General features: G+C 43.3%; 1 protein-coding gene across 4 annotated transcripts in view; it reads left to right on the top strand.

Annotated features, from left to right (window-relative positions):
• Nucleotides 1–26,128, top strand: part of Ypel (Yippee-like) — a 109,956-nt gene extending 83,828 nt beyond the window's left edge. For 3 of the 4 annotated variants that reach the window (XM_022086497.2, XM_022086498.2, XM_022086491.2), the window contains 3 exons: nt 19,534–19,577; nt 21,682–21,790; nt 23,945–26,128. In XM_022086497.2, the coding sequence (XP_021942189.1) occupies nt 19,534–19,577; nt 21,682–21,790; nt 23,945–24,034 (243 nt within the window). In that variant the 3' untranslated portion in view covers nt 24,035–26,128. Of the gene's footprint in view, nt 1–11,962; nt 12,320–19,533; nt 19,578–21,681; nt 21,791–23,944 lie in introns of those variants that run through there. The other variant, XM_022086482.2, reaches the window with a different exon arrangement.
• The last annotated feature ends 394 nt before the right edge of the window (nt 26,129–26,522 follow it).

Genomic DNA, 26,522 nt, shown 5'->3' with positions numbered 1-26,522 from the left:
CAGACACGGGCAGCCTAAAAAACGCCTGGTCGTTGAACTGTGGGCACAGATCGATGACGTGTTTACAGCAGTAATGCCACAAGGGCTGTGTCCACCCACTACACTTTCGTAAGAAACCAAACCTCCTTGTTGTTCCACCCTTTGTCCTGTTGTGTTAGGTTCAGGAAGACGAACACAGAGGCGCTTCTAACGAAATCGCTCCACGTTGATTTTCGAAACGAGTGCCAAGATTACAGAATCTGTTATACTAACGTCCATGTGCATTGAGGAGGTGGAGGTTGGATCTCACCTCGGGTAACTTATCCTGGCCTTTGGTCGCTCGTGGCCGAGTTCCAATTCCCCCCCTCCCGTAGTTCCTGTCCTTGTTTGCGTGACCGACGAACCGAACGTCGAGGTCCGTGCGACGAACTCGGGCGGGGCCTATCCCGAAAGTGTCTGGAGCCCGACCAGTGGAGTCCTCTGGGGAAATAAAATGCGTTGACAGAGGCGACGTCCACTTCTTACATCATCACCCTGTCTTTGATGTGCCCAAAGTAGAAACGTAGGCGCCGTGGTCCAGTAGAATTTTGCCAGCGTTTCAAAGGAACTTGCTGCCTCCATCAGCAGGATAGCTACACGGCGCTATATAACCTAGACCTATGGAAATTTGTTTCTTTAGACATCCCTTGGAGTACAGTGATTCTTATAGTCTCAGCTGGACAGGAAATGTCCTGCTTCTTCTGGAACCCTGATGCCAACCACTGGACCTGTCTTGAGCCAGAGTAATCCACTCATGTCCAGTTTCTTTAACATTCTTTTTGATATCCTCCAAATTTTGCTTTGGTATTCCAGGTGGTCTCTTGGCCTTCCTTGAGTTTATTTTACGAAGAATAGGCCCATATGAAGATCACGAAGCCTCTCTCAAACAGCCTGGATGCATGAAGTCGTGTGGGTGGTTACCAACGTTTCTGAAGAACCTGCCGCTTCCATACTCGGGGTATATCCGACACTGGAGACCGTGAATTTCCCATCCTGACTTGGAACCTCCGCTAAATGCCTGTCCATATTTTATATAACCCTTTCGCCGTTGTAAAGGTTTTGCATTCGTCTGTAGTTTATCCACTGGTTGATGAATCTTCTTGTGTGATCGGTGGTACATTGTGTCCGAGATACAAGGAGAACACCGGTTTTGTGGTTCTGTCAGTTCAAAACAGGATTCCTCACGCATTCCCGCGGGAACTGTGTTAATGGAGATTTGTGGCCGCCCTGCGTGTGAATTATGAACACGAAATGCGTTCAACGAGCAAGGTTGTGTCGCCGTCCTAGACTAGAATTAATAACGTAGGCACCTGACACATTCGTCAGCGTAGGTGAGAAGCTGTGGCCTTGACAGAGTAGAAGCACGCGGAAGTCCGATGGCTGGTAATCTCTGGTTAGGATTTCATCAGTTGAAACGCGTGGAGTTGAAAGCGGTCTCTTCTGAGGAACATCCTCTTCCTGTATTTTATTCAGATTTCGTTTTGACTTCATTTCAACTAATTTTATAAACGGGACTATGAATAAAATGGTTTTATCATCGAACGGTTTTAACAATTTGTTGAAAATATTGTTTTTGTAAGCCACAGACAAGTTATACCAGTGGTATTCAACCACGGGTACGCGAAGACATCTTAAGGGGTACGTAAAATTTTAAAAAAAATATTATTTTATGATAAACACTGAATAATCAGTAATGTAATTTATTTAATTTATTTTAGATGTAGATTATATACTATGTATAACTTGAATTATACACCAACAACTTTGGGGGTACAAAGTCGAAGAGAAATTATATCTGGGGGGTACGCGAACAAAAAAGATTGAATACCACTGAGTTATACAACTTGAATCTGAGGATAAAAATCAAATCCTGATTCAGTGTCTTCTATTCAACTAAGGAAACGTCGTCAGTTAGTTATGTATATAGTTCATGACGTCGTGGGTGCGGGAGATAAAATCTCGAGGAACTTGAAAACAGTTTGTGGTTCATCACCTGCCGCCCTATCGATACAATACATTTTGTTACGCCGTCAAAATGCAGACGTGATGATACACCAACTAAGCACTGTACTTATCTCGCCTTCACTTGGAACTTAGGATTTACTTAAACGTGTTTGAGGAACGCGGGTCATTTGTTTCGAGGTTCGTCTTCTATCCGCCTTCGTGATTGTCGCTAGGCTCGTTTGTTTTCTCTCCGTGTTCCAAGAAATCATTTTGTCTTTTCGGATGCTCACGTAATCCTCAAGTTATATTTCGTTTGGTTTATTGTTTTATTTCCCCATTCAGGTTCTTGGTTGACTCACCGCCTTATCTTTATTTCCCAGCTTTGCAGGTCTTTTTATTTCTGAGATTTTCTTTCTTCTTTTGTGATTTTTCATCCTGCGGTTACCGCCGTGTCCTTTCGCCGGTTAAAATAGTTCCATCGCTTATTCCGACATTTGTGAAGTAAACGACACAGCGCACGTCACTAGAAACTGTTTTACGAAGTTGGTATAGGTTTTTTGGGCATTGTAATGTCTTTTAAGCTCAATGTACAGTTTTAAGTCACGTTTGAATGTAGTTCATATCTCGCCTTTGAGTTGTCACACATTTATTATGCGTATTAGAAGATTATTAATGTGAACTCTGTACCTACTACAGATGGTTGGAAACTATGATGATGTCCTGCAAGGAGTGTAACGCGTAGTGGACTACGTAATGCCACTGTTTGAGTAATAAAGCTATATTTTGGCAATCGAAATGTAAAACTATGAGTCACTAATCGAATTCACGTCTACACAGCGTGACGTTTGGAAAGAGACGACTGGACAGCGTGTGGCCAGCTTAGCGCTCTCTTTCTACGTCTCTGTATTTATAGTTCCTTTGTTTTGGGTTCAATAATCTTCGTCTGCGGTGATGACCTTTTTTTATTCTGAACTGCGATAACTACGACGGAAGTCTCTGAATTCGCCCAGAACACACCCCGATGCGATGTGAGCAAATGTTGAGGTTGATCCGTTGTTGACCGAAATTTAAGACGGCCGTAGTGTGGTAGAAGGTTACCGACGTTTCGGAGGCACTTGCTGCCTCCATCATAAGGGCAGTGAGTAAGCAGCACACGACCCTGCAACCCAGAAGACGGACGGCGTCATAATCGACGCTGAGAGAACGTGAAATGTCTTTTAGAACGGATGAGTTTTATGGATCCCGTGCTTCAAAGCGGAAAAGACTCCGTGGTGTTTGTAAGCCAGAGTATTTTCAGATAAAGTAGCCCGGAAGCAGGGAAACGGTAACTTACTTTCGCTTATGATGCCAGTCTTTACGAAATAACAATTCCGGCTTTATTTTTGCACGTGTAAAAAGTTGTGTTCATGTTAGAACGAGTATTCTTTGTTTCAATTGTCTTATGTGTTTGTTTCTGTGTCTCCGCATCGCACTTCGCTCCAACAGGCTGCTGTGTGCGTCAGTATGGACACGTGTTCGTGTGGAGGTCGTGTCCTTCCCGCTGAACAGCTGGGGACCGCGTAGCGTCGAGGCCTGTGATTGGAGCGGTGTCAGATTGCAGGCAGCCTGAACGACAGGCTTGTTTTGCGGTTCAGAATGTCGCAGTGTTTGTCTTCGTTATGAGGAAGTATTGTGTTACTGGTGGCGACCTTGGTGTCCGTGTCCTTAACCAGATGCATCCAATCCGCACTTTCACGCCCTGAAATTTAATTTTCGTTTCCCATGCACGCGTTAAGTCTCCTAACCGATCCCTTAGCTTCAATTTCTTTCTACTGTAATTTTAGTACGAAACAAAAATTGCAGGAAACCGTTCAGCTGAGTCTCCTGTTACGACATTTGCGCCAAAATATTTCCTTGTGTTTGACTTCCAATTTAAAACAACGGCAGTTTATGGGCGAAACCGATTTTACCCTACCGGTTTGATTTCGCGTCATTTGACGTAATATGCCGTGGAATGATCTATCTAGGAGAGGGCGATACCTGCCCCATTGCCACTTTGTTTACAACAAATTCCACGTGGACTGACCTGGGCGCAAATCCGGGCCGCGTGTGTGAGAAGACGACGGGCGACTAACCACCTGAGCTACAGCAAGTCTTTACGATTGGTCTTTGAGTTGATGAAAATAACGCATAAACATTAAAATAGTTCAATTTTATAGGTCCAAAGTTATTACCTGTATAATTAGGAATATGGGGGTTAGAACGGGTTCTGAATGCGTTCTGAACACGCAGTGGACTGGACAGTGTTCACGAACCGCAGTATCCAGACGGACAGAGGCTGAATACGTTCGTGGAGAGCAAGAAACACCGGGAACTTGGACTTATTAACCTTAGATACATCCATCACCCTAGGAAATGCTGGACAGATTTCATATTTCGAAGTAATTTCGCGTGTGTTGACGTACAAACCGTCCGCTTTCCATCGGCTAGTCTGTCAGTCGCCTTTGATCCGAACCAGTAAATGAATTTTACAGCTCCCTCCGTGAATGTTGATGGAACAACTATCGTGACCCACATAACCAAGGAAGAAGGAAGATGAAATGCTTGACACCAGCCACCAGCTCTTGGCAAAGCAAATTGATTCACGATGCACGACACTTCAAATCCATTTCAGGCCAGGGTCAATCTAGTAACAGCTTCAGAAGTCTCTCTCAGTTCTGAGGAGGCTAAAATGTTTACGCAGTGCATACACCGCGTATTTATGACAAGTGGACAGTTTTGCAACTATTACCTTTGTTTGATTTTCGGTCATCTTTAAGTAGGACAATTGTTTTCAAACACGTCGCAACCAATTTAAGACGAGTTAAGGCTTTGACCGGGATGTTCTTTTCTTAAATCTTATGTGGTACCGCCTGATTCGACTTCTAATGGTTAAGTGAAGTGTTTTCTTCGCGGTACGGTCTGGATTCGTAAATATTATGAAGACGAGCTTCGGCTTCAAAGGGTTAACCAGCTGATTTTCGTAATGGTGAGGTGTAGTGTTTTCTTCGCGGTAAGGTCTGGATTCGTAAATATTATGAAGACGAGCTTCGGCTTCAAAGGGTTAACCAGCTGATTTTCGTAATGGTGAGGTGTAGTGTTTTCTTCGCGGTAATTTCTGGATTCGTAAATATTATGAAGACGAGCTTCGGCTTCAAAGGGTTAGGTAAAGTTAAACATCGTCATTTGTGACACTACACTTTGGCGTGCGTTACTCGGTAACTTCGTCACACGTGCACGTAGTGAAGACGATGGGAAAGAATTATCACGAATGATGATGAGGGCGTCGTTTAACTAACACATATTGTTCAGGTAGCGTCTGTCTACGTCAGCTTGTCGATTCATTTCACCGGCTTCAGTAACTTTATGTCGGGGTCTCCTTCGAACCGATGATTGCAATTGGGGTCTGCTCTCCGGATGGACGGAAGACCCAGCTGAGTCGTTACCATCCCCTTGCTTGGGACGTCACGGGTTCAGATCTGGGCCCGGGAACTGAGATTTTTCTTGGTTGCGTTGGTACTTTCAGGCAGTTGCAGGGATGTTTCCTTGAAATAGGCCACGAACGTAAATAGTGCACAAGACGCCCGTATCAGCTAATAAAAACCAAGTTACCTTACGTTGGCTAACAGAGCATCGGATTAAATTGTTGATTAAAAAAATCAGCAGAGCTTCTGCGAGTTGTTAGAGAAGTTATAGGTCGGGGTGTGTCCTTGGTTCATTGCCCGTTATGCGCCTGTGGTAGGAGGATACAACACGCTCGTTCGTAGCGCTCCGAAGCAGCGTTCATCCATTCGCCAGCTGATGGTGTTTGTTCAACTGTTCTTTGAGCAAAGTAATATGTGACGCATCCAGCTAGGGTTGAAGGTTGTTAGCTCTATTGTGCGAGGTGAAGTGTGTGTTCTGGAGAGAGCTAGTCGTCTTCTCATCTGTGATGCAGGACTCTGGCCTAAAGCCACGCGGATTTTCTGTCTTCATCCTTGGCAAGAGCTGAAAGTCGTAACCCAGACCTCAATTAGCGGCGGGCGTGTCTCACTTGTTTGCAGTGGGACCTGATTGTGTAAGAAGTCTGTAGAATATTGAAAGGGCGTTCTGTGGGATAAGGAAACCCCTGAACCCAGATTTTGATTCTCGTCCCTCCGTTCACATTTGTGACTAATTTTTTTTTTCCCACGCCTGACTCCGGGCCATGCGCAGATGTGACAACGGAATTCTTAAATCCCTTCAACAGTCGCACGAAGATCTGGGATTTTAATAATAGCTGATATTGTTGATTACCCGAAGTGGATCTCGGCTGCTTCAACTCTCCTACGACTTGAGTCTTCCTCGACCCTGGGTTTTGCGGGCCTCGGATGGAGGATACTATAAATCAGCTAGTTTAATGTAAAACTTTGATTGAAAGCGATGCTCATGCTCTTGATATGAAGCCACTGTAGAATTTTGTAAGTAGAGGATGCATAGCAGCAGATTTCGTTGTTTTTGAAGGCCCTGGCGTCCAATTACGAACGCTTTTCACCAGAAATCGAGATTCCACGAAAGGGCGTGCTTAACGGCTGGTTAACTTAGTATCGAAATAGGAAGGGTCTTTTTTAACAACTCTGTGAAATTAAGTGAGCTGGACGTTTCTGAGCGCGTACTGAGACGAAAGGGTCAGACACGCGCTGCATCTCGTCAAGGCCGCCCCCGACCCATAACGCGCAAGTTCGCTCTGAGTCTGCGCCGTGATGAAAACCCTTTTGTGCAGACCAGCGATTGGTCCTTGCGTTCACTTTAACGAAGGCATTTTCCATTCCCTGCTCTGCTCCCGATTTCAATCATTGGCGAATGTAAATGAAGCTCCTTACGAAATAGACATGCGACCCAAAGGAGCGGAATTCTCGTGGAAGTGACGTTTTATTGTTAATTTATCGTAGTTTGCGAGGAATAGACGAGAGAATCTTAGCAATATGGAGTGTCGCCAGAACGAGATGCATGGCACTAATGCGCTAAGCTCTTGGTTTAAATTCAACCAAGGTCGTAATGATTGGGCGTTTCACAATTTGCATGCGATAAAGTTTATATGATTCAGAGTTCATTTTAAATGGTTTATGACTTGTGGAAAATAAAATCTGACTGACTTTCTGGTATAAATGTGCACCGTTGACTCTTGCGTGACAACGGAAATCTTCCATCTTTGGGGATTTTTTGATATATTCAGCAGCAAGGATGATAATAAGCTGTTCGCTTAGCTAAGCTGTCGCTACATCTGTTTTGAGTCCAGACCGGCTCTGGACCCCCACGTAAGCCCCGTCTCCATGGACAGCATCTAGCCTTTAGAAACTGAAAGTTGCTCATCTGATCAATAACCCCCCCCCCCCCCCCCAATGTTATTTACCGAGGAGTTTGTGCGAGAACCTGGTGGGTTTATTTGTTGTTGGATGGTTGCGTATGAGTTGAGGATTTTGCTAAGAATAAGAAATAGAGGGGACGAATATAAGACGAACCAGAGATACAGCAAAAATTGACAAATACGCCCAAGCCGATGGCAAGGAAATTGAAATGAGAGCTTCAACAAGACACACTGCCCTAGATCACGATTAAGAAGTGTAAAAACGTTCCTTGAACACTTGGAGGAAATGAAATGATGACCAGGTTTCAGCCGAGTCGAAACTCGTGCAAGAAATAATTGACAATCAGAACTGGAATATGGAACTCGTTGATCTGGCGCCACCCGGAATGCCCAACCAGCACCGTGTTACACCGGGCGTCGAGGTCATGGACCGGTCACTTGCCTCGGCTCTCAAAGTTTGGGCTCAGCCTTTCATTTCCTGGAGTATGAATCAATAAATACAAGAAGGTTAGAGAGGCCAGTGAAATGTTTTAAACATTCAGACCTCGATTGTGCTTTCTACTCTTCTCCTGGAAACCTGAAGGGAACACGCTGCTTCGAAGACATGGACGTACATCTGGTGATAATATTAAAACAATGTTCAAGGAAGTAGGCTATTAACCGTGTAGCTGGCTGATTCCTCGAACATGTAAAACGTAAATTATTAACGAACATGAGAATTGCGCTGTTCTCCATATTTTTATCGTTGCCACTTGTCTGGAATAACGACGCAGACGTTCTCTATTAGAACATTGCACCGACCTCAGTCCACTGTTTGATGCTTCAGTAGCAGCCGTGAACCCAACTGGAGTATTCGGCTGGGCGAAGCAGCTCGGATCAATCCCTTTGGTGTCACATTTATACCAGAGATGCAGAGTGTATGACTTCACGAACCGATGGTATTCATCCTAGCTTTCTAATATGACTTTAGCGAGGTCCGAGAAAACCAGGAAGGATTGGCATTGACGCTGTGACTTCGCTGGACATTAAAATACAGAAACCTTTTGATGCTAGTTAGGTTAGGTTGGTGTGGAAGAAATGCAGACCAGAAGGCTCGTCACCAGACTTATTTTATTATTTATTTAGTGTTCTGTCTGACGACAGGTCCATATGAACAGGATCCTTCCATCCTTTTCTCGGACTGGGACCTGTTCATATACGTTCTTGGCAGATGATCCAGAAGTGGTTTGCCATTGCCTTCTTCTATGTGTGAATGGAGTAATTGTTGGGATGCCACGGAGGAAAACTCCGTGTTGCCTAGACCACGGCCTTGCCCAACACAAGTTATAAATTCGGGCACCGCCGGGAATCGAACCCGAGACCCCCAGGATTACAAGGCCAGCGTTATAACCGCTAGACTTGCAGGATGAAATCGTAGTACGTGTTTTAAGCAACCATGGCGACGTTGAAATACTTCAACGGACTGTGTAACCAATCAGAATTGCACTAATGAAGAAATTAAAGAGCTCATTACAGCATTGCTTTCTGCCACGTTGGTTCTTGCATAAAATCTGAAGATCAAAATATGCGGAGCTGTAATTGAAGGCCTGGGTGCGAGAAGCCGTCAAGTCCACTTGGTAAACTATTCAGGAGAATTACATGCTAGTTTTTTTTTTGTTACAACTCAAAAGTGACGTAAGTTCACTTATTAACGTCGGACGTCCTTTGGTCGCTGACTTTTCTTTACGGAAAATAAAAACGGGGACTCTGCTCGTCTTCTCACTGTATTACCCGTAGTAAGCTGGTTCTCTCACTCTTGGGGACGATCACAAGACTGAAGAAGTTCTGAGTATCCGTCATGCCTTCCCTTGAGGACTCGGGACGAAATTTGTGTGTGCATTTCTCGTTTCATGAGTTCACTGATCACCCACCTTTGCCTGCTGGTTGCCGATGTCGAGGATGTCCGAAGTCACCTCCAATCCTTGGCGGCTGGTACTTGATTGAACGCGTGGACAAATTTACTGTAGCAGCCATCAACTCCAAACAAGAAAGTCCGTGTTTATTCAGCGAGCTTTTTGAACTGTATAGTGTATATAGTAACAAATCGAAGGTTTGTAAACACTGAGTTTGAGGAATGAGAAAATTACGGCCTGTTTTAAGATCCCATCCCAGAATTTTCCTGGGTGGACGGAGAAGATACTCGAAGATGTTTACGAAGGACGGTCGACCTCCGTTCCCCGAATGGAGTCCGGCGAGGGTTTGCTGAATACAAGCTGGAGTGACTGACGCTCAGCCGCGAGGCAGGTTGCTATGGAAACCATGTACCTTCGCCTTCCGCGACTCCAGAGTCTAATGTTTTTTTTTTGTACAGACGCTGGCCGCCGAATTTGAATGCGTCGGTACCCAGTTCTTTCGACGCTGAGTGCTGTCAGTAGCGCGTTGTCCGTGTGGGAGGCACGTAGTTTGCAGAGTAATTTAAAGGCTGTTTCTCAGCAAATCGCGCCGATGAAGTTGATCCATTTCATTTGAGACTTGGTAGGGCGATTCTAATTTCAGACTCCAGTTGGCCGGATATTTGCGTATGTACAAAATGTCGTCGTTTGTCCATTGCGAACATGGCTGCTTGTTGGTCGTTGGCGAGAGGAACTCTCGCGGTCTCCCTCTGCAGTGTTTGCCCAGCATTTTCCATTAAAGTTCAGATATGAATGTAGACTGTGTGGTGCAGAAATACAGCTGGAGTAAACAAATAATATTTAAACAAGCTTATTGATAGGGTTTATCTTATCTGTGGGCCTTGAACGGGGAACTGGCACTTCGAAATAATTCGTTTCGTAACAGTTTCTTCTTCTAGCTAACAAATGCCGAGGCTCCAACAAACCAGTTAGTGTATGTGTGAGTGTTGGGGGCGGATTTCTGCCCTGATAGTTCAAATGCAATAGAAGAATATTGAATGGCGAATAGACAAATAGGATTTGATGTTTTCATGGCGGTGGATCCGAAAATGGCTGTCCTCTGGTTTGTAGCGCCGTGTAGACGTTCACCGACGTTTCAGAGGTCTTTCATTCATAACCATTCACCTCCATCCAGGTCCGAGGTTAAGAATCCGTCCCCCCCCCCCAACGTCTACATGGCGTGCTGCTGAGGCACCAGGGGCAGCTTCGCCGTTCATCCCTTTTAATCCTGCTGCTTCCCTCGTTCCAATTCGATTGCATGTTTAATGCGAAACGGGCACAAGGCGCTTGTGATGTGACACACGTCGGTGTGGTCAGATGAAGTTTGTTGAGGGGGGGGGAGGGGGGGGTTGAGCGTGAAGTGCCCATGCAGACTCGTCAGTGAATTTACTCTTGTGGGAGGAGACAGTTATTCGGAAAGTCTGAAACTGTTTCGCTGGGATTCATCTTTGAAAGTGAGTGAGTGTTTCTTATGCGAGTTTTATCTCCCACCGATCTCGGTCTCCGTAATTGTTTTGTGGTGATTCAGTTTGGAATTCAAGAGTATTCACCTACTTTAAACAGGTTTGTTTATAGACGAACTTAATTTGTAAGAAGAGCATTCAAATCATCTGTTGATGCGTTCTGAATTTAACCTGACACTGGGCTTTGAGAATAATCATGGCGGAATGCAGACTTTCTGTCTTGAGCCAGCGGATGAGGAGTCCCCGTCGCCTCTCGTCGTAAGCCGCTTCTGAGCGGTCGGTCGATCGACACGTGTCTCCATCACCGCAAAACGTGATGTGTGTTGGCTCACCAGCGCCGGCTGTAAGAAAATTCTAAGCCAGAATGAAAGTCTTCGCAAGACGAGCGATATTTTTCTTTCTTTTAACTTTCAGAAGACTGTGGTTTGAGGATTGTGGTGCGACATCTACTTTTATTATTCTCTGCACGTCGTTAATGAGGTTTTTTTTTTACGAACTGTGGGCAAAATGTTTGGCGCTGGTCATTAACGATTATAGTGGAAGTCGTGCAATAACCACGCCTTGCCGAAAACATTTGTATAAGGTTTCAGTTCAAGTCTTGCAGCCGAGTCCATCCACAGATACGTGCGTTTTCAATTACTAGTGAAATCGCTGTGAAGTTCCTGGAATTGTGACGTCACTCTCAAGCCAGGTTCTTTGCCGATTACAGTTTTACTTTCACTGGGATGTTGCGACGTACAGTCTGGTAGTAGTTTTTTTTATCGACGTTTCTGAGGCGCTTGCGGCCTCCGTCGTCAGGACGATGATCTAACTTCTACCAGGGTAAACTGTCTCTTTTTCTTCTGTGGAGCGTCGCTGGTTGATTGTGCGCAGTGCATTTTAATGGATGTGGAAGGAATCTTTCGTGACCATTGCAAGGAATAAACCCCGAGATCCAGAATCAAATGTGAGTTTCATTAAAGTGACCCATAATTATGTCCACCCACGGCCATTGGGTCAGCGGCGTCGAAGTTCGTGTCCGTCACCAGGGACACACGCTCGGCCTGTATCGTGTGTACTGAATCATGTTTTAATCCTTTTTTAAAAATTGGAATTTATATACGTATATATAAAAAGTAACAGCGATGAGTCATTTCGAAATAAAATGAAATTGTATTATTTTTGTAACTCTCGTCTTTAACTCTAATGGGGGGAGGATTCCGTTTATATGGATCTTGAAGTTCTAGGGTGGATCCTCAGAGACTCTTTTCCATGACGTAATCTTGTCATCCTGTAGTTGGGGCGAGACGCAAATGGAGGTTTATAAAAACTCTCGGGCATAGACCTCTGAAAGCATCAGATGGTTTAAGTTTCCCCGTCCCATTTGCTCTAATGTGACACTAATTAAATATGAAATCTGTTCGAAAAGTTTCCTCCGGTCAGCTGAGATGATTTGACCTTGAATGGAATTGGGTGTGGGGGGGTGAAATGACGTCACGAGGTTAAGTGAGGCCCCCGACCGGCCCTCCCACGTGATGCGTGTGTACTGCACAGCAGTATTGAGCGAGCAGCGAGGAATTGGGGCACTGGAGGCTGTCCGGGCGGCGAAGGGTTCAGCCGACGTCAGTGGGACATTGTTTGTAAATAATTTTATTTCTTTCATTTCTATTGGCCTGACCTCCTTTGTTATCGTTAGAAACACTGAACATGTCAGGTTGGTTCAGAATAGCAGTTTGGTACTGACGTTTAAACTTTCCGTGCATTTATTCCATTACGGGATTTATAATTACGCACAGAAACTTATCTGAAGGTCACGTGTTCAGCTAGAGATACACAGACCTATAAATAAAAATCTGACGCGCGTCACAGCCCCCTTAAAGCTATCAGCGATGTTTTTATTTACGTTTTAGTTAAAAATGGATCCTTTTCAACATTACAAGTGTCAACAGTTTGATCCATTTTGAATCTAAAACCCGAAAACTAATTTTTCAATGTGTAAGGTTAAAATACTAATTTGAATATCAAATCTAAAACTTCTTGACGATGGTGAAGAGTCAATTGAATAAAAAATTTCTTGGATATTATCCATCGTCTAGTAAATATAAAACGTAAAAAACGACGTTTCGGAGATGGAACTTTATCTCCGTCTTCAGGTTCTCCGGACCGGAGATAGGGATTAGCTCTATCTAGTGGGCCCAACTGTGTAGGAACCTGAAGACGGAGATAGAGTCCCATCTCCGAAACGTCGTTTTACGTTTTATATTTTCAGGTGTTTTATATCACTGCCTCGCATGAGGCAATTTCTTTGTTCTTACTTTAGTGTATGTAAGTTGGCGCTAGTTGTTACCCGTATCTCCCAGAAATCTGAATCACTCTCGCGTGTTACGACAGTAATATGTGACCGCATCTGCGTGTTGTCACATTCGTCGGTGTTTTCTGTGCACTTCTTGTCCCTGCTGTATGAATAAGCCTTTCAGCAACACGAGCGTTGTTCGACGACTGCTGATGCGAGTATTGTGGGTTGCAGCAAGTACAGGAGGTCTGGCGCCTTTACAGTTATGTTAACTGTCGATTCTAGCCAGCAATATTTAGACCAAACTGCATTAACAAGTTCCACGCACGTGTTAACGTCACGGCATGTCTGTTTTACCCTCGAAGAAGGAAAGTTCTTGGAGGTGGATGGACCCCAGAGCCGATCTGGACGGTATGGCGAAGAGAGAAAAGAACATGTCCTGTTCGGAATCGAACCCCAGCCCGTACGGGGATATCCAACTGCTAAAACTTGCGGACAGTAAATGTGAAACTGCCTCTGTCTTTAATTAAGCACCACGCATTCTTTGTCTTGTCTTAAAATGGAGGCGATGGGAGTCTGTGTGGACCTCGGGAGGCGATCTTTACAGCGCGGTAACGGAGCTCTCTAGTGTCATCAAAGGCGTAGTTCGAAGGGAGACGCTTGTCTGTGACCTCTCACCATCTTCTAAGATTCGTTTTCGTGTTGTATTCCCATCTGTGCTTAGGTCTTCTAAGTGGTCTCTTTGTTTTCTGGCCCGGAGTGCACACTAGGACGGAAAATATTTTATGTACGAGTTGGCGAAACTTGGGTCATGTTAGTGGACTCCAGCGCTCCAGATGTGACCGAGTTTGATTGAATCTCGGTCCATCACGTCGGCCGTTGTAGCAGTCAGGGTGAATGTTTTCAGTAACCATTTTACTCTTCTGTTGTTTGCTCAAAGACCTCCTCAGCGTAGTCGAGAGAGATAGAGAGGAGACTCAGTTATTCACTCACAGTTCCGATACGGTTTCCGTTATAAGCGGCCCTCCAAGCACCACGGCACGGGAATGCTGTAATCACAGGCCTTACGTTGTACCTGCATAACCTATGATTACTAATTACATGTCAATTTGTTTTCCTTCTTCGTGGCTTTGAAATTGAATGTCCTTGAAGATATCCGTCTTCTGGGTTATTGCGCTGTGTAGTCTGGTCGATGTTAACCAACGTTTCAGAGGTCATACTGCCTCCGTCATCAGGGCGAGGCCCTGATGACGGAGGCAGTATAACCTCTGAAACGTTGGTTAACATCGACCAGACTACACAGCGCAACAACCCAGAAGACAGAAATCTTCATACTCATCGCCCTGATGATGGAGGCAGTATGACCTCTGAAACGTTGGTTAACATCGACCAGACTACACAGCGCAACAACCCAGAAGACAGAAATCTTCATACTCATCGCCCTGATGATGGAGGCAGTATGACCTCTGAAACGTTGGTTAACATCGACCAGACTACACAGCGCAACAACCCAGAAGACAGAAATCTTCATACTCATCGCCCTGATGATGGAGGCAGTATGACCTCTGAAACGTTGGTTAACATCGACCAGACTACACAGCGCAACAACCCAGAAGACAGAAATCTTCATACTCATCGCCCTGATGATGGAGGCAGTATGACCTCTGAAACGTTGGTTAACATCGACCAGACTACACAGCGCAACAACCCAGAAGACAGAAATCTTCATACTCATCGCCCTGATGATGGAGGCAGTATGACCTCTGAAACGTTGGTTAACATCGACCAGACTACACAGCGCAACAACCCAGAAGACAGAAATCTTCATACTCATCGCCCTGATGATGGAGGCAGTATGACCTCTGAAACGTTGGTTAACATCGACCAGACTACACAGCGCAACAACCCAGAAGACAGAAATCTTCATACTCATCGCCCTGATGATGGAGGCAGTATGACCTCTGAAACGTTGGTTAACATCGACCAGACTACACAGCGCAACAACCCAGAAGACAGAAATCTTCATACTCATCGCCCTGATGATGGAGGCAGTATGACCTCTGAAACGTTGGTTAACATCGACCAGACTACACAGCGCAACAACCCAGAAGACAGAAATCTTCATACTCATCGCCCTGATGACGGAGGCAGTATAACCTCTGAAACGTTGGTTAACATCGACCAGACTACACAGCGCAACAACCCAGAAGACAGAAATCTTCATACTCATCGCCCTGATGATGGAGGCAGTATGACCTCTGAAACGTTGGTTAACATCGACCAGACTACACAGCGCAACAACCCAGAAGACAGAAATCTTCATACTCATCGCCCTGATGATGGAGGCAGTATGACCTCTGAAACGTTGGTTAACATCGACCAGACTACACAGCGCAACAACCCAGAAGACAGAAATCTTCATACTCATCGCCCTGATGATGGAGGCAGTATGACCTCTGAAACGTTGGTTAACATCGACCAGACTACACAGCGCAACAACCCAGAAGACAGAAATCTTCATACTCATCGCCCTGATGATGGAGGCAGTATGACCTCTGAAACGTTGGTTAACATCGACCAGACTACACAGCGCAACAACCCAGAAGACAGAAATCTTCATACTCATCGCCCTGATGATGGAGGCAGTATGACCTCTGAAACGTTGGTTAACATCGACCAGACTACACAGCGCAACAACCCAGAAGACAGAAATCTTCATACTCATCGCCCTGATGATGGAGGCAGTATGACCTCTGAAACGTTGGTTAACATCGACCAGACTACACAGCGCAACAACCCAGAAGACAGAAATCTTCATACTCATCGCCCTGATGATGGAGGCAGTATGACCTCTGAAACGTTGGTTAACATCGACCAGACTACACAGCGCAACAACCCAGAAGACAGAAATCTTCATACTCATCGCCCTGATGACGGAGGCAGTATGACCTCTGAAACGTTGGTTAACATCGACCAGACTACACAGCGCAACAACCCAGAAGACAGAAATCTTCATACTCATCGCCCTGATGATGGAGGCAGTATGACCTCTGAAACGTTGGTTAACATCGACCAGACTACACAGCGCAACAACCCAGAAGACAGAAATCTTCATACTCATCGCCCTGATGACGGAGGCAGTATGACCTCTGAAACGTTGGTTAACATCGACCAGACTACACAGCGCAACAACCCAGAAGACAGAAATCTTCATACTCATCGCCCTGATGATGGAGGCAGTATGACCTCTGAAACGTTGGTTAACATCGACCAGACTACACAGCGCAACAACCCAGAAGACAGAAATCTTCATACTCATCGCCCTGATGATGGAGGCAGTATGACCTCTGAAACGTTGGTTAACATCGACCAGACTACACAGCGCAACAACCCAGAAGACAGAAATCTTCATACTCATCGCCCTGATGATGGAGGCAGTATGACCTCTGAAACGTTGGTTAACATCGACCAGACTACACAGCGCAACAACCCAGAAGACAGAAATCTTCATACTCATCGCCCTGATGATGGAGGCAGTATGACCTCTGAAACGTTGGTTAACATCGACCAGACTACACAGCGCAACAACCCAGAAGACAGAAATCTTCATACTCATCGCCCTGATGATGGAGGCAGTATGACCTCTGAAACGTTGGTTAACATCGACCAGACTACACAGCGCAACAACCCAGAAGACAGAAATCTTCATACTCATCGCCCTGATGATGGAGGCAGTATGACCTCTGAAACGTTGGTTAACATCGACCAGACTACACAGCGCAACAACCCAGAAGACAGAAATCTTCATACTCATCGCCCTGATGATGGAGGCAGTATGACCTCTGAAACGTTGGTTAACATCGACCAGACTACACAGCGCAACAACCCAGAAGACAGAAATCTTCATACTCTGATGACGGAGGCAGTATGACCTCTGAAACGTTGGTTAACATCGACCAGACTACACAGCGCAACAACCCAGAAGACAGAAATCTTCATACTCTGATGACGGAGGCAGTATGACCTCTGAAACGTTGGTTAACATCGACCAGACTACACAGCACAACAACCCAGAAGACGGATATCTTCATACTCACCGCTGTGAGAACCTCAAGTCTTACATTTGAAGGTCCTTATTAACAGAAGTGCATAGAATGGAAGTTGCTAATTGCATAGTGCCTGGGGGGGGGGGGGATTACCCTAAAGACATTAGGCTGTTGTAATTGTAATACCACATACTGTAATTTAATTTTCTCCATACACGAAATTCCCCTCATTTCAGTCTTATTTTAGTCAGTCAGGTGGAACGTCCAATTATTACAGCACGTGTGAGCGCTTGCATATGAGATAATTTGAGTCTGGTCGAATTGATGTTCATTGAATTTAATATTGGTGACGGTTTTCTAAAGTTGATCGACCTAATTAAATTTTTGCCCTTATCAGACACTGGACATGCACCTCCAAGTTCCAACGTCACGTATTTTCGTTGCATTAAATATTTTGTATTTTTTATGTCCCAGATTTAACGTGCTTAACGCGAGAGTCAGCCAGAAAATCAAAATTAATTCCTTCAAACAACGCCGGAGCCAATGCCAGTCGGCTAACTAGGCGGTCGCGTAGGGCGGACTTTTTTTTTGGATGGGGGGTTATTGAAATAAGAAAGAGCCCAAAATAAAATATAACATGCTTTCAAACAGAAGGTAATACTAAATACGTGTTCGCAGTTTTGTAATATCGTTACAAATCAAGTCGTGCAATTCGGCAAGTTTGTCCAGCCCTGACTAAAAGATTGGGCACCCTTAGTCGGCAGTGTTTTTTGAATGACATCTTGGTGATGGTGGGGGCCCACTTCCCATAAGTTTTATCTCTGCCATTAGGGGTTATATGTACAGACAGTAATTGGTTAGCGAAGTGTTAAATATTAACCGATGTTTCAGAGGTATTTTCTGCTTCCATTTTCAGGGCGATGAGTGAATGTCGTGATGATGGAGGCAGCAAGTACCTCTGAAACACGGCTCTACAGCCATCTGTATTAATTGGTTAAATATGTTTATTATTTATTGTCAAAAACAAGTTTCTCATGAACTGTGATCTATATAAAATATCAAAATGCACTGTGGCATTACGCAATATTCATTTTCGGAAGTTGATGGCCGGGTTTACCTAAGGCTCCAGGCACCGCCGCGTCGGCCCTGTCTGCAGTAAGTAAAGGAAGTAAGGTCCATTACAATGTTACAGCATCCAGACACAGTTGCTTAATTAGGTCACTGTTAGCCGGTCGTTCTAGGAGGAGCCAGTGATTTAGCTGAGCTAACTTTCTTCAACTCCCCACCGTTTACGTCTGAAGAAGATGGTGTTATTCTACACAGGCGTGTTAAATCAGGCTTTAAAGAATAGTTTATAGCAGTTGTTGAGGTAAACTTTGCAAGTCTAATCTTAACTTTATGAATTTCAGTGCTCTGGGTAGACCACTAAAGAGCATCTGGTGCGAAAGATGTTTGCAGGATGTGTATTGGAGATCCACGGAATCTTAGAATTGGAGTTCATCACAATCTAGAGTGAAGCCTCCCTAAAGAAAAATGTCTGAGAGACCTGGCCATATGTAAATTTGGTGGTGTGGAAAACCCAAAATGTCGTGTGTACAAAGCGTGTATCAAGCACGTGTTGGAGTTACTGCGGCAGACTAATGATAGAAATGGCACGTGGGATGCTTGTTAACACATTACAGTTTTCATAAATGACTCCCCCCCCCCCCCCCCCCCCAAGAAATCTTAAGAATTTCTTTAATTACTTTGTAGCTGAACCAGAAACAGGTGAATGGTGCTCTTGTGTACAAATCTCTTACGTGTTCTACAGATCTGAAGCATAAACAAATTTCCACCCCTTGAGAAAAGTATTTTTTTTTTGAAGAGCGTTATTAATTGGAGGGTTTACAGTAATTAGCTAGCCAAGACAGTAGATTTTTTTTGTGAATTTTGAATACAGTTTTTCACACTTTGTTTATTTGTTTTTGGCTAATTTAATGACACTGAATGATGAATAATGAATTATTGTGGAAGGAAATGGTCGTGGCCTAATTTAAGATAAATTCCTGGCATTTGCCTTGAGGGATTTAAAATTTTATTTAAACAAGTTTTGTATAGCGTACGTTTTAGGAGCTGTGCATGTTATTAATAGAAGGAAATCTCATTAAACTTTTACGAAGTACTGACAGAACAGTATCCCTGTACGAAATGCATTGGGATCTTCGAAACCGCTGTTACAGATTACACCTTTAGCACGAAAGTCAGCTGTTCGTGTAAGACGTATAGAAAATGAAGTTAAGGTATTTGATGTATCAGTGCAAAACTTTGCATTTATTAACTGCTTGTTTACTTTTGCGTCTGATTATAGAAACATTAAGAGGAACTGCGGAAACTGAAATGTCCTCTTTTAATCAAGTTTTCTCCTACCCCAGGTATAATTATTTTCATGTATTGTGCACTATCGAAACTACGAGTACATGAGTGCCTTCAGACATTTATTGTTAATGATTTTAATTATATTAATCTATTGTTTCAGTCCTTCCAAGGGAGCCAGGGAAGGGCCTACCTCTTCAATTCAGTGTAAGTTCAGGTTAAGTCAAATACATTTTTATAGTCTCTGAAAGGAAGAAAGGTTTACAGGCTGCAAACTTTCTCTCTGTATCTCATTTCTGGATGTTTTAAGTTCTTGAGTCTTGCCAACTTTATGGTACAGTTTGTATCTTATATGCGTCATGTTTGTGTTTGATTAAACATATTTATTTTGTACAGCTCAGTCATTATAGCGACTAGCTACGGGCTGGACGACCGGGGTTCGATCCCCGACGGGGGCAGAGGATTTTTCCTCTAGCCTCTGCGTCCAGACCGGCTCTGGGGCCCACCCAGCCTCCTCTACAATGGGTACCGGGGTCCTTTCCCGGGGGTAAAGCCGGCCGGGGCGTGATGCTGACCACTCACCCCCATCTAGTGCCGAGGTCAAGGAAGAGAGGAGCTATACCTCCACTCCCCCCAAGCGCCTACATGGCGTATAGTGGGACAAACTATACTTACTTTACAGTCTATACACAAACGTTTGAAGTTTATTGGTGTTGTAAAAATTATATAATATTAAAACATTTTGTTGTGTAAAATATTATATTAGCGCTCTTAATCGTAAATACGATTTTACATTATATTTTTTAGAGCTTTTATTAAAACGACATGTTTCGACGGGTAATACCGTCGTCTTCAGGTTTTTATCAATTTAAAATATTTTAAAAACTATTAGATATTTGATGCAATATATTATAATGATCCGTAGTTTTGTTTGTAGCTTTCAATTTTCATGGTAAGTTGCTTATTGTAGTCAGACGTTATATTTATCTGTGGAATTAATGTTTAATTATTTACGATTAAGAGCGCTAATATAATATTTTACACAACAAAATGTTTTAATATTATATAATTTTTACAACACCAATAAACTTCAAACGTTTGTGTATAGACTGTACAAAATAAATATATTTATGGTACAGGTTTTCGTGTTACGAACCATTCAGATTTAAGAACCTGAAATCTATGTTATCACACAAAGTTTGGTGTTTAGTAAAAATTATGAGACATTACGTAAGGTGACATATTGTGGGGTGCTTAAGTTTGTGGCCAAGGGACGACCACCAGCGCGTGAATGCGAAAATAATATCATCCCCGTCTCCTGTGAATATGGCAGTCCTTTTTCAGTTGTGGGTGGCGAGGAAAGTGACGGGCCATCTTGTGTAGCGTGTCTTGATGACCGGCGAGTGTGTTGGGAAGTTTTATTTTGATCAGCTCGTCCAGAATTGTTCTCCGTCTAGTGGGCGGACTCGGAATGCACGGAGCTCTTACCACTACGTCTGTTTGACTTCATGGTGTGATTCTGTGCACTGTGACAACTAACTCGTGTCAGAATAGATGACTCGCACAATAAAATAAGGCTTGAAAGTTTCCCATTCGTTCAAGTCTACAAAAAGATCGAATGTTTTACAAAAACCTATAAATGGAAGTGTTCTCATTGATTCTTCACTCGCATGTTTTATTATTGACAGGTGGAATGAAAAATTCACATTTTATTAGTAACTGTTTGTTTAAATATTGAGACTTGTAATCCTGGGGTCTCGGGTTCGATTCCCGGCGGTGCCCGAATTTATAACTTGTGTTGGGCAAGGCCGTGGTCTAGGCAACACGGAGTTTTCCTCCGTGGCATCCCAACAATTACTCCATTCACACACAGAAGAAGGCAATGGCAAACCACTTCTGGATCATCTGCCAAGAACGTATATGAACAGGTCCCAGTCCGAGAAAAGGATGGGAGGATGCTGTTCATATGGACCTGTCGTCAGACAGAACACTAAATAAATAAAAATAAGAAGTCTATTATCCTCAAATGGTGCTACTATAAACGATGATAGATGCCAACTTCGTACTCCTCGGTGTGCTTATAAGTGTACTCTGGAAAGATGTAGATTCTGTGTGTTGCAGGCAAACTGTTAGACAGCCATAAATTGCGAAATATTTGATTGATATTGCAAGAGTTTCTTTTTTCGAGAATTCCAGTCCGTGTATTTCAGAGGTCGCGCAATAATATTTTAGTGACTGTTAGTAGCACAGGGCAGAACCTTCGATTAGGCCGTGGTCGCTATATTTCTGGTCGTAATTGTGCGTGTTTCAGGGTGAATGTCGGTTGTGGGCCAGCGGAGGAGCGAGTACTACTCACAGGGCTCCACGCTGTTGCTGACATTTATTGTGAGTGCTGTAAGACGACGTTGGGCTGGAAATATGTAAGTTCCACGACTGTTTAAATAATATTCCGCGTCATTTTTTGTTACGTAAAATTTGTTATAAAATTGTCTGTTCAAAATGTTTAACTCGTAATTAAAATAAACCCCGGTTTTAATGAAGATGACTGTCCTCTGGGTTGTAGTCTGGTAGAAACTTACCGACGTTTCAGAGGTATCTGTTGCCTCCTTCATTACCCTGATGATGGAGGCAGCAAGGACCACCAAAGTTGCTGTGACATCCTGAATTTCTGCTGGTGCTATGGACTTGTAACTTCCGGAACAATGCAGTGTACAGCAAAGAGTGAACTTGTACGCACTGCCTCCATTTTCAGGGGTGAAGTGAGAAGGCAGTACGTTCCTTCAAAACATTGATACTCACCAGCAGGTCCATACAACATCGAAACCCAGAAGATCACGTGTTATTGTCAGACGTTTAACTCATTCTGAATTTCAGTACTTACGTCCATCTTGCATTTTTAAGCGTAAAATTGTGCGTTCATTTGGGGCTGACTACGTCTGACCGCATGATTGAACTTGAGAACAACTGGACAGATTTTGATGAAATTTTGTATGGATGTTATGCCATTGGAAGCTGCTCTAAATGCACACATTCTTAATTTCCCGCAGTCATTAATACCAACTTGACACATGTACGTGAATTTTCGTGATGGGGGCAATGCTTCACACCACCTAATATAATAGATTTTGACAAATGCGGTACTTGGTACACAGCTTGAAATAATAACATGAAATTGTATAAAAAATTTGGACTCAGTCAGGATTTGAGTCCATGACGAACTACGTAAAACAGGCGTTAAGAACACGAGAATTATAAAGTCAGAAATTGAGGTACTCTTGAGTAAAATATAATAGGTTAAGAGACATTTCAGTGTACAGGTAGCCCTCGATTTACGCCGATTTTGAAACCAGAAAGTCAAAAAGTGAAAATTAAATATATTTTATTATTATTTATAACGTTTTACAATGTTTCTCGTACTGATTCTTATACTAAATCGTAATTTTTACATCGCTGATTTTGAATAAAAATTATAAATACAGTCATCTCTGCAATTACGTAAGTTTCGTTAACGCTAATTTTCTCCAATGAGATCGATAAAATCTGTTTGTGAAATGCAAACTTTTGCATATGCGAGTTTGATCTTATCCAATTTAATTCCTGGCGCTTTAAACTTTTGAAGGACTAATTTAATCTCTGCGGAGGTACCGGGGTTATTTTTACTACGCGATTTTCTATAGTTCGGCGTCTTACATGAATTCAACTATCGCATAACAGCAGAGATGACTGTACACATCAGTCACACGAAAGAATCGCGGGGACCAACGAATTGCCGATTGTAAATGAAAAAATATATTTTTTAAATTCCTTTTATTTTATTTACGTTATTTCAGAGCTTTAAATGTAATGTCATTATATTACTCGTCAATGTCTGGGTGCTGGGAACGCCTGTCATTGATTTCCCATTGATTCACATTATAATAGAGTTTCAATTTACGCCGGTTCGTCCAGGAACGCGTCCCCGGCGTAAATCGAGGGCTCCCTGTATATCGTAGGCTGTACATTGCACGTGGAAACTGTGTGTCTTCTGGTACAGATTGAACCTTCCCATTGATGTTGAAAGAGGAAAAGATTTGAAAATGATAATGGAGGAATTCTTTTAGGTTAAAAACGTGTACAATTTTGTTGTTTGGTTAAGTAATTTTAACTGTAACGTGAATCTGGTACATGAAAAGGCCCTCATTATGATGACACTTGAGATAACAGTCGTATTATAATAAACATGATCTCTACGTTATCTGGTGAATGTGATTGCTTAATAATTGCAGATGTTGGTTATTCCTGTTATGAATAAAGACTCTGACGTCTTTTATAAATAAATGCAGAGTCTCAATTTGGCACTTCGGAACTTTTAGTGGTGTTCATCATCTTCTTACAGATGCTTCTTTAATTTGAAGGTGAGAAATTATCAAACTATATTGGATCTGCCGTTTGGCACTCGTCGGTGTTTAAGGAGAGTTTCATCCGCAGTCAAAATGGCTTACAGTAATGCAAGATGGCGTAGGCTGCCATTTTGTACAGATGTTGTTTACAAGTCTCACTTCAGATGTTTTTAACAGATGTAATTGCTGTTTCAGGAACATGCATTTGAATCGAGCCAGAAGTACAAGGAGGGGAAGTTCATCATTGAGCTGGCCCACATGATCAAAGAGAATGGCTGGGACTGAGAGTTGGCCCGGCCCGGCCCGAACGTCCGTCGCCTCCGCCACCCGCTCTGTGCGGCCTCTGGGTCACGAGATGGTTGGCACATGGGCAGGAACGGGCCGTCTGGATCATTTTGAGGTGCGGGCAGGAGACAGGATATTCTGTTGGACGGCCTCCCGTCAGACGGGGTTCCCCGACGTGGCGCCGCATTAAAAGTGCGGCCAGTTCTGAGATGAGTTAAGTCACAAATATGAGTGATTGCGCAGGAGATAAGCAACCCAAATGCCATGACACGGATTGTTGGTGTGGACTTCGGAAGCTGTCGGTTCAAGAGGTGAAATATTTATGTTCTCGCAACTAAACACATTTATGGATCTGTGTTCTCATTGTCTGAACTTGAGGGGTAAGCAAAGCAGGCTCAAGACATTGATTCTACAGGGCTTATTAACTTAACGGAGAAGCCCGAAAAGAGATATTTAAAGTTTGTACATGTGTAATTGGCACTGTTTTATTTTTTACAACATGTGTTAGATGTGGGCAGGGTAGTAACACGACCATGTCACATAAACTTTCAGTATCTTGTATATCTCTTGACAGTCGAATGGCTTAAGATGGTATTTGTTACGTCTTTTCAAGGCACGATTATACGTGATGATGAATCGGTCGGTTTTAAATGTGTACTTATCTGTGCCAATCGATGATGTCCCAACCATCTGCAGGTGAAGAGGAACGCAATGCGTGCAGCTTGTGCGCGCCAGCTCAGTAAGGCCTTGCAAGCCTCGCACCGCCACTACCACCGACTCTTCATCTCGTAAGTTGGGCAAGCTTTGAGCTTCTGCGGGCTTACCGTAGCTAGCGACTTTCTGTCGGTTTGCGTAGGTGTAGACGTTAAATGTGGGGAACCTTAAAATACTGGTATTAGTAACGGACGGCTCGTGGTACGTCTCGGATGACTGGGCTGGCGAGGGGATGTGGTCGCCAACTTGTTGCTGCAAGTGTAGCTCGATGTGATAGGTGATGGCTCATCATCTTTTATCTTCTGTGCAGCAGAATGGCAGTTGGAGGATTTTTAATTTAAAAACAAATTTGAGTTGGGTGTGGCCACGGAGGCCAGTACTTAATCAGCGTCAAATTGGTATTTTTTTTTAATATAAGACTTGTAGTAGCTTCTTTTATTCTATGAATTCTGCTGTAGAGAAGAGAGAATGCCATCCCACTTGTAAATGGTAACCCAATCTAGTCTTTCAGTCTGTGCATTCGTTGTTTCCCTGTTTGTAGATCGAGTTTTGTACAAATTGCTTTATTTCTCAGATGTTTGTCTTTGTTGGAAGCATGCAGATTATTTCAGGTCCTGCAATTTTATGAAATCATATCAATTACAGATTATTTTAATTTTAAAGTAAAGTGATATGCCAACTCATAGGCAAACTTTTTTGTGTCGTGAGCGTACCGAGTGTCGTAGGACTCGTACGAAGAAGAATGTGCGCGTGGAAGAGATTTGAACGGAGATTGCGAACTCATTGCAACTTCTGGTGAGAGAGTGAACTGACGGCTTGTGAGGAGGCGCAAGGAGCAAGAGGAAGATGAGCGGTTAAAGTTTTGAGCTGCTTTCTGATTATTAAAATGTTGATATGTAAGCGTAGTTTGCGAAACACCAAGGGTATAATTTGTTTAATCTGTACTTTAAGTTTCCCATTATTAAAATGTGTTAATTCAGGATGCTTCGTAGTGCTTTCACAATTACAGTTCTGCTAAAATGCCCTTTCCTCGGAATAATAAATTTATTTCCGTTTTCAAATATTGTCTCTTTCATGTCGAGTAATTAAACAAATTGCAGGGCATTGAAACATTCTGTAATTTACTGTAGTAGTAACTGAAAGTACGCGGCAGAGCAGACAAACGTGTGAGCAAAAGAGCATTCGTTTCCAACTTTTGAATCAGGAGAAGGAACATTTTTTTTCTTTCATTGCAAGGTATTATACTGTAACTGCTTTGAGATCGTCATTTGGTATTTCTTTTTGAATTCAGCATTTGTCCATACACCTTTTAAGTAATTAAGTCAACCTTTTTTTTACAATCTAAATGAATGAAAAATAAATATGTTAATGAGAGTGTAAGATGATTTTTTATTAACTATATTCCCTACTTTTTATCCGTGTATTATTTTCCAGGACAGTAGAATTGCCGTTTAATGTTTTCTGCAGTTGGCGTACCTGTTGGTCTCCTCGTCACATAAGTGACGCTACAAGAAATATTCCACTTTTTCGAGACAAGAAGCATGAACGTGGCTGTCTTCTGGGTTGTCGTCTCGTACCTGGTGCGACAGAAGTCTGCGTCTCAGAATTTTGTAATGAAGTGTGTTCTTGTTGATTTTCTTAATCTATGTCGCTCGGATTATTGACGAAATAGCTCGGTCAGTGTAGGAACTGGGTATACGCCGCACAGCCGGAGTTCTGTTCCCAGCATGGGGCAGGAATTTTCTTTCTTGCCACTGCATCCAGACTGATCACA

This window comes from Zootermopsis nevadensis, unplaced genomic scaffold, assembly GCF_977971745.1.
Source record: "Zootermopsis nevadensis isolate Lab colony 2312 unplaced genomic scaffold, Znev_1.0 Znev_ptg000019l, whole genome shotgun sequence".
NCBI classification, from domain to species: domain Eukaryota; kingdom Metazoa; phylum Arthropoda; class Insecta; order Blattodea; family Termopsidae; genus Zootermopsis; species Zootermopsis nevadensis.
Note: the sequence above shows the minus strand (reverse complement) of the source record. Positions and strands in the feature narration are given on the sequence as shown.